The sequence below is a fragment of the Adelges cooleyi genome, unplaced genomic scaffold, assembly GCF_023614345.1.
Source record: "Adelges cooleyi isolate 19-005CV unplaced genomic scaffold, UGA_ACOO_1.1 ACOO_flye_CR_arks_rails_tigmint_CR_PRNA_106, whole genome shotgun sequence".
Lineage (NCBI taxonomy): Eukaryota > Metazoa > Arthropoda > Insecta > Hemiptera > Adelgidae > Adelges > Adelges cooleyi.
The window spans coordinates 519015-533873 of NW_026095759.1; the positions used below are offsets into that span (position 1 = coordinate 519015).

Below are 14859 nucleotides of genomic sequence, written 5' to 3' on the forward strand. Positions count from 1 at the left end.
TTTGATACAACTCTACGGTCTACTAGTGTAAATTGAAAAACAAAATTCATTAGTCAGTTTTCTTGGAAAGAGGAAAATTTTTTTGTGGTGTAGTTTTTAGACCAAGAAAAAAAACTTAATTATACAAAGCGGCAAACAAATGTTTTGTACAAATTTTCCACTGATCAATGCTTCAACCATGCTGTCCACAATGTGTAGTACTTATGAATATTATTAAAAATACTGTCATGTTGTTGGCAATTTTTCTATCATTATATTTCATTAAAGAATTTTCATTAAAATGTGCAGACGATGGACATATTTCCAACTTGGAATGTTGGACTACCATCATAGGATTCGTGTATTATATGTGATTTTATCACTTTGAGCTACAATAGTAAATTATTTTGATTACTATAGTTGTTATTGATGAGCTATTGCATACAATATATTTTTGTATCTTGGATTTTGTCCTCAAATTCAATAACACTGGCCTGTTTTCCACGTGCCAGGCAAAACGTTTGTGCAGATGTGGTTTGCAAATAATACGAATATCGAGTACACAACGGTGTACTGCTTTTGTGTACGATTTACGAGCAAAAATTCTTTGAAAAAAATATTATGCACTAAGCAAGTACATATTTTTTAGTAAAATTATTTTACATCGCAACGAGCGTTAAATTAATATCGGCAAAAATGTCTATAAGATGCTCATAAACAACTCGTGTGTTCTTATGGACAGTTATATTTTCTTGCAAACAAATGTAAATATGGATTTTTTTCGTGCGCAAAAACTTAAAAACATCCGTACCCCCAACTATGTGTCAATCATTTCTAGACTTTGGTATTATACATACTGAAAACACTGAATATTTTAGTACAGTCGAACTAAATAGTTCATAACAGATCATAACAGTTAACATGATGAATATTAAAATTGTTCTCTTGCTTAATCTGGCAGCATACGCGGCGTAAGTACTTTTTTTTATAAAGAGTGATAATATTTTATCAAATCTAGAGTTTTCGTGTATTCATTTTTATTTTAAATATAAACGTTTGCGTTTCAGGTGTGGTGGCGGCCTGGAACCGCCATTAGCAGGCAGCTTAGATGGTAATTATATAATATAAGATTTGGACATTTGGTATAAAAAAATTATAACTTAACGAGGTCGGGGCATAGTGGGGTCAAAGCATATTGGTGACGTGGAGATTTTTAGTACCAATTATTATCGTGACTGATTTTGGAAATAACATTGGATGAGAAATTACATGTGGTAAAAAATATTAGGCAAAAATAAAACCCTTATTTTCCACAGTAAACTGTTTTGTTATTATTATTTAGCTTTAAAAATGAAATTGAAAATAAATTGCGGCCTCATGTCGGCGAAGTTGCGCATTATTTAAACCATATATTTTAGTTTAAATAAATGTTTTAAATAAAAGTGGATTATTTATATATCATAAATAACCATACTAATACTGATTAAGTTAATTATTAAAAGCGATTAATTAAATTTAATCATGACTATACAAATATTGATCACGATAAACATTTTCAGTCATGATAAATATTTTTAATCATTGTTGTTCGTAGTTAAAGGGATTGCATGCGGTATATTTTTAAAGAGTTGTGAATAGGCAATATTTAAGAAAAAAGAGATTTTAATAAATTTCGACAATGTCAATTAGTTTACCGGTAAATTTTTATAAGTTCTAAGATATATTTTTAATTTAAATATTGTTTCTATCAGTAAAAGCCATTGTGGTATATTTTAGACCGAAAAATCAGAAAAAATGTCAACTACTTAGGAAGTTTCAATTTCAATTTTATAAAAAGATTCGAGCTCTTCGGCTACTTTACTATGTTATGTAGGAAGCCGATATTTATTAAAAATGTAAGTTTCTTGTTGTTAAACAAATGAAATTTGCAATTTTATTAATAATATAAAAATCTGTTTCCTACATGACCTAGTAAAGTTGGCGAAAAACTCAAATCTTGATTAGGATAATATGATTAATTTTTATTAACCTAGTAATTTTGGGGATAACAAAAAACACTAGATAAAAATGTCTTATTATTTTTTTTTTTTTTTAAAAACTATTTATTTACAATAAGACGTTCCTAGCTAGTGCTATCTACAACTAAGGATATGCAATATACAGTGCAGTTTTATAATTTTATATATTTGGAAGTCTTTGTGTACATTTTTGTTGCGTTCGAACCAGGGAACGTTAGCTATTATTCTTAATACCTTATTTTTGGAAGGTTTGAATTTTTTCCAAGTGTGTAGGTACACAACTGCCCCTAATAGAGCAAGCGTAGGTGTGTAGTGGACGTAGAATTTGCTTGTATATTAATAGTGAACAAAAAACGTCTTATTTGTAAATCTGATACCTCTATTTATGTTTAAAAAAAAATTATGATACGAAAACATGTTATACGCAGTTTTTTAGTTTAAATGCTATTATTCATCGAAGAATTAGACAAATGCTCAATACATTTTATAAATGCGTAAACATTAGTCCTAATTAAGTTTTATAAGTTAAATGAAGTTATAAATAATATTATTGAATTATACAATGATTATTACTTAGTCACTAAAAACATTATTCGTATGTACCTACAAAAAAATTAATTTTTTAATCATCTTACTTTATTAGCACATATAAGTTAAACATTTTATTCTTGATTAAGTTTATATTTTTAATTATTAGATTAAAATAATCATGATTAAAGACTTAACTTTCTAAATTTAACTTAAGTAAAAATTACCAGCTTGCGTGTCGGTCACTTTTTATGAGAATAATCTACTAAAAGTTTAAACTGGCCGATTGATTGGTGTATTATAGTATTGTAAAAAAAAAAGAAATAACTACTTAATTGCCATAGGATTTTTCTAAGTTCTAAATTATAAAATTTATTATCATGTATACAATAAAAGTATTAAATTCAATAAAAATTACTGGTATAAATCTAAACAGTACAATCCAACAATTTATTATTAAATTATTGTGTTTGTTTCTTCGGGTTTAGTAGTTATTTTAGGTTTTACTAATTAAAAAAAAAGTTAGGCTATAGAAATTTTGAAATAAAACGACATAGTTCCAAACTGTCTATCCTTTTCAACGTAAAGTGCCGGTATTTTATTAATATTTTACTGTACATCGGTTGTATTATTCAAAAAATTACCCCTTTCAATTTAAAAAAAAATTCAACCATTTTTTAAAAGCTATAGCGTGCCGTAATTTTAAATTGAAAAAATTGTACATTTACATTTTTAGCGACTTTGAAAAGAATTGGTTACATTTCTTTTCTTTATTTTTGGTCGTGTTAGAGTTAGTTATCTTTTAGGTAAGATTTTTTATCTATAAATTTGTTACATAAAGAAATCGCTTTTTAATGGTTCGGGATGAAATAACAGAAAATTAAATATACCTTATACCTTCTTAGTACAGACGATAAATCGATTCAATATAATTATGAATCTATACATATTTTTACACAATAAAATATGATTAAATTAGCTTAATTTTCAGGAAAAAGCAGAACTTTTCCAAAAGCATTTAACAAATCCTTTTAAGCCCCACGAAACTGCAAAAAATACTGAAAAAATCCTTTCTGTATATAACGACCCCCAAATTGCTTCTCATTACTTGCAATCACACCTCAATAGTCTTCAAACCTGGTACAATGGTTGGAAAACCAAAATAAATGAAACTAAATCCTGCCATATTACATTCACTCTCAAACAAGGAATCTGCCCTCACGTTACTCTAAACAATGTTCAAATATCCTTATCAAATACTATCAAATACCTTGGGGTACACTTTGGTAAAAAACGAAACTGGGCATACCACATACACTCCACTAGAATTAAACTAAACTTACGTCTTAACATTCTTAGAAGATTTCTTCATTCTATATCGAAGTTGCCCCTTCACACAAAACTAACCATTCATAAACTCTTACTTAAGCCGCTATGGAGTCCAAAGCTGGGGATCAGCTAAGAATTCGAACCTTAACAAAATACAAGTCTCACAAAATAAAATACTCCGTCTCGTTACCAATTCACCACCTTATATATCAAACCATACTCTACACTCTGATTTACAAATAAAAAAAATAACACAAGCTGCCAATGACTACTACAGACGATACCACAATTCTCTTAAAAATCACCCAAACCCCCTTGTAAATAATCTCACATTACCCTCAATGCCCAACAACCCACCAAAGAGACTTAAAAGGAAGTGGTGCAGAGACCTTCTCACTATCAATTAATTAAAAAACGAAGTTAATAACAGTGTCGTCAGTGGACGGCTTTTTTTTTCATACTTGCAATGTCTATAATTTACCTGTCGTCGTATATACTTATTATACTAAAATTGTATAGATCGTGTATGCAAAATAAAGAAGAAAAAAAAAATCACCCTAATTTATTTTTATTTTTCGGGGTCAATAAAAAAATTGCAGCATGATGTCGTTGACTTTTCGTCGAGACTAATCGTCTGACATTTAAACCGGTCAATTGGGAAAGTTATAATGGTAAAACAAACCCATACATTAAAACTAATACCTCCTCAGTCCAAGTTAAAAATAATAGAACTAAACTCGATTACAAAACGATGAGAGCTACAGTCGTTTTTAAGATTATATTATTGATGTATCAGTCGGTAACACTTTGTTTTAGATGATGAATGGGAGTATGAAGATGTCAACAATAACATTGAACTTAGTAAGCCAATTCAACCGATTAGAGTACCAACGTCTGAACGGCATGGATCAGTTGAAATTAGTGAAACAATTGAACCGAGTGAACCGATTGGACCGAGTGAACCGATCATTGAACCGAGTGAAGTAGCTAGTACTTCACGCGGTGTGACTCCCAGTAACAGACATCCAATAGGTGTGTATTATGACTACCATGGTGATCCAGCAGTGGCGTCACGTGACGGATCGAATCATAGTAATGAAGGTACACAGAATTTCACAAGTACAGGTAAGTGTAATTCGACCTCGGCGTAGAGTTATTATCGTGTTACATTATATCACATTTAATTTATTGAAAACGTTTCAATAGGTGTAGTCACCATCTTAGATTCTGTAACCCAGTCGTTTGACGGCGAAACACTCGTCATTAACGGCATCTACGTCCCAGAAATTCAAGCAGAAGATCTACGGTGGATACAATGGGGTGAAGGTACACTCAAGATCAACGGGATGGAAAATGAAAGATTCAAGGGAATACCAGGAAAGGGAACCCTGATTTTTTAATCAAGCAATAAGTCTACAATAAAAAATGAAAACTCATGTATCTAATTTCAAAAATTACAAACTGATTATATCCTAATTTAAAAAAAAAATGAAAATAAAAGAATATATTAAATACCGTATTTTGTAGTACTATATTTTATTTATTCAAAAATTATACCATAATAGTTCATAATATAATCACACATAACATCAAATTTATAATCGAATCGGTCATTTCAAAAACGACATGGGTCAGTCACTGTTTTTTCAAAAAAAATGTATGTATAAATTCGACACTTCTAGTTAAATAGTTAAGTATTTTTTTATTATTACCTATTTATTATTATTTATACCTACATTTTAGAAAACGAGTTGCTATTCCTTTTAAAAACAACTCAAGTTAAGTATGTTTTAGCCAAAGGTTGACTATATTTTAAAACTATGAATCACAGATAATATAATACAAGTCATACAATAGGAAAATATTTTTTAAAGTTTTTACTTAATTTTTCTACTCCTGCGGTATGACATATTTTATAAACTTATATTGTAGATATATCAAAGAGTGGTTCAGGGTTCCACCAAGGAAAGTTACAGGTATAGTTATCAACTAAAAAAAAAAATGAAATCTATCATCGCCTCCTAGTTTTTGGTTTTTGTCAGTTTTTAAGCATATATTAGAATATAGAATAAGTCATTTTTAAAATGCTTACAGGCATGCAGTAGGCCAAAATGAAAACTGATATCAAATTCATATAATAATGTTAGCGCTAGGAGGTTTATAGCTAGCCATCTAAAAACGTAAGTAAAGTAAAATAGAAATTGCTTGTGCATAGTTTACGGGAAATCCCGATTATATATATATATATATATATATATATATATATACTACTTTGATATACTGACAAAATTATGACAAGTTTTAAACAAAATATTAGCAAATTGACTATTATAGATGACGCTAGATTAACATGTACGAGACATTTTTAACGATAATACATATTACATACATTAATTGTAATTAAATTGTCTAACTAACGATTAAATCTAAAATTTACTACAGTTTTTTTTTTAAGTAAAATCAATTTAGTATTAATTTTCACTATTCAGGGGGCTCCATACAGACCATTTTTAAGGAGTTTTGTATAGGCAATATTTATGAAAAAATTGGCTTAAATAAATTTCGACCATGTCAATAAATTTACCGGTTAATTTGTACAAGCTTCAAGGTATTATTTTTAATTTAAATCATTTTGTCTATGAGTAAAAGCCATTTTAGTTAATATGACATACATTTTTTGTTCCATCGCACAGGCTCAATCAGTAGTCCGATAAGTAATATGAAAACAGATTTGAATTCGTCATGAAATTTACTTGAGATCGGTCAACGTACTTTTTTGATATCTTATTCTTACTATGTATAAAACACGTTTGAACATTTTATAAAATTTCAACATTTTAAATAAAATTTAGAAAGGGTTAAAATTAAAAATTGAAAAAAGTACCTCGACCGATCCTAAGTAAACTTCATGAAAAATTCAAATCTGTTTTTAGATTGCTTATCGGATCACTGGTTTGGCCTGTGCGATGGAATGAAAATAATGTGTTTTGACTGAAAAAATGGTCTATATGGAGCCCCTTTAAAATACTGTTGGAAACATTCCGCATTTGCCCAGTCGGAATTCTTTATTATTTTGACAAATCGGGAACGACGTCAGATAGTCCGCAGATAACTGCTTCAGCCCATAATGGTAATTCCTTACCATCGCCAGTGTATCATTGGAGATGCAATGAAGACATCTGCTCGGCATGCAGTAGTTGACCAATCCGAATACATCAGTTTTCTCCAGACTGATAGAATTCTACAAAACAATACTTAATTAGCAATTAAAATTTAAAAAAAAAAAAAAATTAATTAGATTTAACTGTGTTAACATTTTTAATATGAGATTTATCATAAGTCAATAATTTTCAAGTATAAATACATATTTTTACTTGTAAGTTGTCAGACACTTAGGAAAATATAAATATGTTGATTTAATCATTCTAGCCTGATGTTAATGGTGGACTCCAGGTCTTATGTACACACAAACAAAATGTCAAAAAATAGTAAAAACTAATTTTTTTCCTCCTTACATCAATACAACTATTAATTTCAAAATTACTTTGGACATACTATATTTTAAAACTTGAGATTTATATATGAGAATGAAAGAATAGTAAACATAAAAAAAATGGAAAATATCGATTTCGGATGAAAATATTCATACTACCTTTTGCAACTGGTGGACTCAATTAAGATATCGCCGCCTCGGTAGAACAATGATGACTCGGCTGCAAAAATTGAAATTTTACAGGAGAACGAAAAACTCAAATTATTTTTCACTAAAATGTTAATAATTCACGAATGCACAGTTAGTTATTACAACTAAATTATTACAACTACAGTTGCATCGTTTTGCTACCTCATGCGTTCGATATATTAAAACACATTGAAGCATTTAGTCCATTTTACTAAATTGTGCAGTTAGGCAGGATCATCATGCTGTTGTTGGAATGCATAAAGCGTAACCGGTCATCGCCCAAAGACTTGCAAAATTCGAACGGAATACTTTTGAGCACAGCCACATGTTGGCGGTATCTCTGCGTATTAAAGTCTTGCATTCTATTCTTACGCGCACAGTGCTTAAGTTGTGTCAGTTTAAAATTAAAAACAAAAATAGAAGCAAGATAATAATACATTTACGCTGTTTACGAATTTCAAGTCGAAAATCGGAGGAAGGAGCTCGCGTCAACTCTCAAAGCTGGCAGGCGTAGGGAGTGGTTTTATATAGTTAATAAATCGCCAACTTAAAGCTTTAATACTTAAGAAAATAATATTGTTGTTCAATGCAATATTGATATTGCATCATTGATAATATTACAATAATAACAAAAATAAATAATTTAACTAATAATACTGTTGCAGCGCGCACTTGCGTCCCTGACAAATGTATGGTGTGAGGAGTTGGTGGACTCCTCTAGTTCTATTTTGATTTGTACTGATTATAAGATACCATTGCAATATGTTTGACGGAACGGGTTCAGCTACTACACATGGTACTGGATCATTTTTAAGACGAGCGTAATATTGTTTTAATCTAAGCGTAGCAGATGATGTCTTTGGTGGCATAATTATATTTTGTTCGTATATTTGTTTAAAACAACTTATGGGAAAAAATGAATTCCCAAATAGTTACATGAACATACCGGTGCGCACAATAAAATATAATATTTATCTCGTTTCTATAACAATACAATTTCTGAAAAAATAATAATATAAGCTAATGAATTATTACTGAACTTCAACTAAGTAGGCAATAATTCCAACAAACACGCTTTAAAAATGTGTAATTTATTTAGTATTATAGTTATTTTGTGGAAAATGTATACAGAAATTAATTTTATGTACTTTACATTCAATATAGGTGGTAAGTTGTAATGAAAAATGTATGATACTGTGAAATATTGATAAACATGGCAATAAACGCTTGAAAACTCAATAATTATTTATTTTTCTAAATATCCTTCAGGTGTGCAATATATTTTATCTTTTATAGGTACAATTAGATCCATACATTAATATGTATTTAAACGCCGTAGGGACTTTAAATAATCATCATAGATGTGCTTTGCCTGACTTGATGATTCGGCTCCACTACTGGCATCACCACTCGTCGCTTTCATTTCTCCTTTTGGGTTGTTACCACTGGCTGCCATGTCCTTTATATAAAAAAAAATTAAATTGAAAAGATGCACGTCAGTTTTTTATAATTATAAAATTAATTAATTATAACATGTACATGTTATTTGTTCTGCGATGACTATTTATACAAACTAAAGTATTATAATATGAAGTATAGCAAATAAGGAAATAATAACAATTTTATTGAAAAATAGATAATGGTATCTTTTTATTTTTATAATGTAATAACAGAATACGATTTTTAATATTTGGACACATTTTTATCTCATAACAAATGTTAGATGCCATCTGTGTAATATAGAATAGACAATTGCTAAGATACAAAATACTTTTTCGAGGTATAGTTGATTGTGTAAATACTAATTACATAGTCAATTATTAATTGGTTGTTTTAAGGCACCTTAAATTTTTCTTACAAGGTTACTACATCTTTTATTTTTCATATTTGTTTAAAATTATTATCCATCATTAAACCCTTCTGACTCACACTATTTCTATTTTCATGGCATATTGATGAACTGTATAAGATATTGTTTAATCACATAATACAGTGTACAATAATCATACAACATGCTTATGATTGTTTTTAGACAATAAATACTAAGTCAAACATTAAATACTGTATTTAAAGGACTAGGTACATGGTTTGATTATATAACCAATACTATAAATATAAAAATATCAAATATTTGATTAGATGCCAATAAACATATGTTTAGGCTTATTTAGTAATTACTCCGTTTGTATCTAACCTATATAAATTTTTGTTTTTTTTTATTAAATAAAATAAACGCCAACTGATTTTTACATATTAATTATATACCTCTCTAACTTGACGTTGTTTATCATCGATATTATAATCGCCTTCTAATTGTTGCTTTGCCTGACTTGATGATTTGCCTCCTCTACTGGCACCACCAATTGTCGTTTGCATTTTTTCATTTGCTTTGGTACCACTACCTGCCACGTCAAAAACAAATACACATGTAACAAATGTTGTAGACAAAGTTTGTTAATGCACTAAAAGTTGTAGGCTTTGATATGTGTCCTAGAAATCTGGCAACAGCTTTTGTACTCTACAATAAGGTTTTGTAAATTTTACCGTAATAGAATATTAATAAATATAGCGGATTCGTTTAAAAAGAGTAAAAAAATGAATAGGCTGTATAAAAATTAAAAACAGAATATGTAGTGTGCAGCTATAACCGAAGAATGGTTATGGTTGTACGTTTAAACCTGTACATCTATGGTCTAATGTATACAAATATATTTATCACACAGAACGACATACCTGAGTGTATGTTTGTTAATATCACAAAAGCCAAAATCAACCCGGTTCTTAAATGGTTCATGATACTCGGAACTCTAATGTAAGACTAATAAGGAATGATAAAATTTTAACAAATGAGCAATACCAACAGTTCACGGTTATAATTCTAATTAAAATATCAGAGTACAATTTTTAAAAACACAATAGTTGAACACTAGAATCGGCTATGTTACACAAAATACACCAGCTATGTTGTTTTTACTGGCTTTGTACCTCACTTGTTTGTTTTGTACATGTTTTTTTTTATGTTTGAAAAATACTTCTTATATAATTTAAGTTAAATGGTAAATGTATGACGAAAACAGTATTCGTTCTAAGTCTTGTATACTTTAATACACTCGACGCATCGAAACGTTTGAAAGCAGGGCCAGACTTAAAGGGGGTGTGGGGGGGTTTGACACCCCCCCACTCGGAAAACTCAAGTATACCTAGTCGGCACATTCCGAACAAAAAGTCGGTAAATATTATATCCGCCATAAAATTATACAAATAACATATTTATTATTTTAATTTTATAAAAGTAGGTAGGTACATAATTTTTATTGGAATCTAGCGACGAATAGTGAATAGTCGGCATACGGATGACCATACGAAAATATAATTTTAGTTTTTAGTAAAAAAAAACAATGCATTTTCGGTTATTCCCGATTTTAGCAGAAGTATTATTATTTGTTTCTAATAACTGTGGTGTTTATTATTATATCAAACGATGTTTGGTCATGGGACCTATTGGTCTATTGTAAACAAACATTCTATCCCTCTATAAGTATATATTTTTATTTTAGTTTTAAAATTCTAAAAGATTCCCTACTATAAAAAAAAACCTACTCTTCTGTTTTAGACATATCACATAACCCATAGTATTAAGTCTGCAGGCAAAGAGTTAGCGGGTTTATTTTTGCTTGTCCCGTGTGCGCGTGTAAAATAATAAGTATTGGTTATAAATGTGTGTAATCTAATATATATATATGGTTAGAGAATGAATATGAAACACCAAGGAGCTGCTAACAATCCTTTTGAGTCTGCCCGAGTAAATTTTGAACATAAGGTATGAGATGGATACGTATTTAGAATAAATCATTAAGCCAGATTTTTAAGGCCTATGAGAGTTCCTTGGTACTACTTCACTATGTCTTGTTTCTTCTTTATTACTATCGTTGCGGTGGGATATTACCTACTATAATATCCTACTATACTATATATATAGCGAGTAGGGAGTAGACATGAGCATTATTTTTAAATAGTGTACCTAACTAAAATAAAAATAAAATTGTATTTAGATAATAACTCATAAAAAAATACACTTTTGTTTTTATTTCAAAGATTTTAATAATAATTTTGAATACAATTTCATTATTTTTTATAAAATTATTTAAAATAAGGCTATTTGGATTATATCTCGGTTAAATTGTAGTTTCAACTGCAATACGTTATAATTATGTTAAATAAATTCAAACATTTTTAAAATAATGCTTTTAAAGTAGGGCTCAAATTTTTTTAGTATTGGTGACTGAGAACTGAAAATTTAGTAATAAATAAATTTGTTAGCTGCCTAAAATATTTCTATGCTTCAAAAACATTTTAAAAATCAAAAAAATCAAGTCACAAAATGTCATAAAATATTTACGAAAGTACCCAAATATTTTAGTCGGTAATTAAAATTTTAAAGTCGGCTTCTTCATTTTGACACCCCCCCTTGCATATTTCTTAGCACCGGCCCTGGTTGTATAGTTGCGAATGGACGGTAATAGATATACGTTTTAAATAGTTGATGATTTTAGCGATGACAATGAATAATGCGAATCAGTAATGATTAAAGTAAATGCTTTTATAAGTTTCGCCGGATTTCACGATTCACAAAATAAGATTAATTATTAACAATACGGTCGACGGTTGTAGATTAAAGTTAATGGTGGACGGTCGTCGGTCACAACGATAAACGAACTATTAATAAATACATAATATCAAATGGGTGATGTCTTCTTATCTGTTTTATCTGTTGTGTTCCTACTTCCTAGCGGTGCGGTATTAAATATTGATGTAGAGAAGATAAGGTGACGCCACTACAACCAAATCAGTGGGTCAAGAAATTACGGCATTTTACTTTATAACTTATAACAACTTAATCGTAACCACTTGGATTTTTTTAACATGGATATGTCATTGGGCTGGGGGGTCAATTGGAAAAACTTCCAATTTTTTATCTGTGTACACCGTAACTTGGAAAAGTTACGGTTTATACAGATAAAAAAAAACACATCAGAGTAAAACCAATACCTCCTCCGCTTTGCATCGAAGCTAAAATATACTTTTGAGAAAATTCAATTTTAAGATTAAACCTGCTCCAAAGTGGTTAATATTAACTTTTAAAGCTTTAAATTCAATACTTTGCAATTATATTTGTTATCCGATTTGTTATTTTAATTTCAAGTTACTTAGTTAAATCTTAGCCAGACACCATAATTTAACGTTATGGCTATTAAGCAATATGTTTTTATTACACCTAACTGCCTAATTTGATTTTTGTGGCAGTTTACCAATTTAAATCAAATATTTTATACGCCATATTGAGGAATGGCATTTATGTTTATTTTTGTTAAATTAATTTATTGCTTCAACAGGAGATCAATGCTTTAAAAATATAGTTGAATATCAGCTGTCAACTATAATGCCGCCTATTGTTCGATTGTTTGTACACATTTCACCGTTTTCCACGATAATTATTGTTACTCTATGTAATTAGTATCGAAAAAGAATCAAAATATCAACTGTGAGAAATCGCTCTAAATTTTCGGCAAAATATTCTTCGTTTAAAAAGTTAAACAAGTCTATATTATTATGTTACCGTTTAAGTTTAAAAAGTGGACCTTCAAGAAATTTTTTAGACCCTTAGGTCCTGTACTATGACTTTTTAGTCATTATTTGGCTATATTCGTTTCCTTTGACTACTTTTTGTATATTTGAATTTCACTCCACCCTTCCTCATATTCTAAATTTTAAAATTTAGTAACTCCAAAAGTAATAGTTACCCAAAATTGGTTACCGACCAATCTACATATTTAGACAATTATTCTTAATTTAAATATTAAATTAAATATATAGGTTGCTATTTGAGTTTCTGAAAGTTGATATGGTTATGGAAATAAGATTATATAAGAAATAAGGCTAATATTTATTATTTTTATAATATTGTAAAATATGATAACCAAATACGTTTTCAAAAAAGTAATACTACAAAATTGCTATTATTCTAAGAAAAACCAAGCGTTTTACCATTAATAAATCACCCTGTATATTTATATATATGCCTTACCCTGTGGGATTCTGATAACCAGTGGACTTGTTGGGTTGTCCTGGCTTAAAATGAGGCCCCTATTTTTTTTCCCCACCAATTTTAATGTTATCACCATATTGAATATTTGTTAATGGTCATTTATAAATTGTTAAAAAAAATTGTTATAGATACCAAAAAAAAACTGTTTTTATCGTAGTACGAAAATGGGATAAGTACAACTAGTATTTTTTGGCATTTTAAAAAATTAACTCTTGGCTGCATCGTTACTCCTAAATCAAAAGGAAAATCAAATTTTACCTAGACAAAGTTTGTTTTTCTTTATCTTATTTTACTATATTTCACCATTTTTAATATCAACTACATGGACATTTTTTTTAAAAACTTAACTGTACTCAATCTATCTTTAAACTATGATGAATATACTTGGTTTTAGTGTCAAATAAAAAAAGTTTTATTAAAATTGCCCATTGTTTTGTATTCCAATCAATTAAAAAATATTTCCAATTGTGGTGACCATAAAAGATGGTGGACAATGTTCAACAAATTAAGGCGTTTAATTTTAGGCCAATACGAATCAATAATAATTGTTAGAGAGTGAGGTTTTTGTATAATTTCCCTCATTGGCGCATGTGTTTCAAAAGTTACACCGCGTTTAAAAGTAAATACAAATTTGAAAGTATGATTTTCCATGGAAATATTACTTATCGAATTCTCACCTAAGCGTTAACCCGAATACTTATTTTTTTTTCTTAAGAAAAACACTTGGGTGACTTGTGGTGCGTTACCTTTTCCACTGTTTACATAAATGAAAATATACGAATCGTTTTTACACGTTCAAAATACGTCGACAAATTCAAGGTCTTAAGAAATTCATGGCCAACTCGACGATTTTCTATAATAATAAAAAAAACAACCTATGTGAATAATTTTTGGTTTTTTGTAACACAATGTTATGTCAAGGTCGTTGTAATTTTCCCCCTTTCAGTAGGACGATTTAGGAAGGGGTGATTTAGATATTTGTATTTTTTTTTTTTTAAGTAAAATCAAATTTGATTGAACTTTGAAGCTCATAACCATAGCTTTTTGACATTTTTAAAAAAAAATTCGATTTCTACAATAGTCGTTAAGCGTTTTAACGACTTAATTAATTGTTTAATCAGATAAATTAGATTATTATTTTTTATATTTTAATATCCACGTTTGAAAGGGTTTGGTTAAACGTCGGTTTTGTTGATATCTTAAATAGCTTTGTTTTT

At 29.1% G+C, this 14859-nt stretch overlaps 1 protein-coding gene and 1 long non-coding RNA gene across 2 annotated transcripts; one reads left to right on the plus strand and one right to left on the minus strand.

Annotated features, from left to right (window-relative positions):
* Positions 1-884: 884 nt before the first annotated feature.
* LOC126837529 (uncharacterized) lies at positions 885-5263 on the plus strand. The gene is made up of 4 exons (XM_050571476.1): positions 885-950; positions 1047-1090; positions 4671-4979; positions 5061-5263. The coding sequence occupies exons 1-4, from the start codon at positions 901-903 to the stop codon at positions 5252-5254; spliced, it is 597 nt and encodes a 198-aa protein (XP_050427433.1). The 5' UTR covers positions 885-900; the 3' UTR covers positions 5255-5263.
* Positions 5264-8902: 3639 nt separating this feature from the next.
* On the minus strand, positions 8903-10331 carry LOC126837537 (uncharacterized). The gene is made up of 3 exons (XR_007685537.1): positions 10270-10331; positions 9802-9938; positions 8903-8995 (listed from the first exon to the last, which is right to left on the minus strand). It is a non-coding gene; the product is annotated as an uncharacterized LOC126837537 (long non-coding RNA).
* Between the last annotated feature and the right edge of the window lie 4528 nt (positions 10332-14859).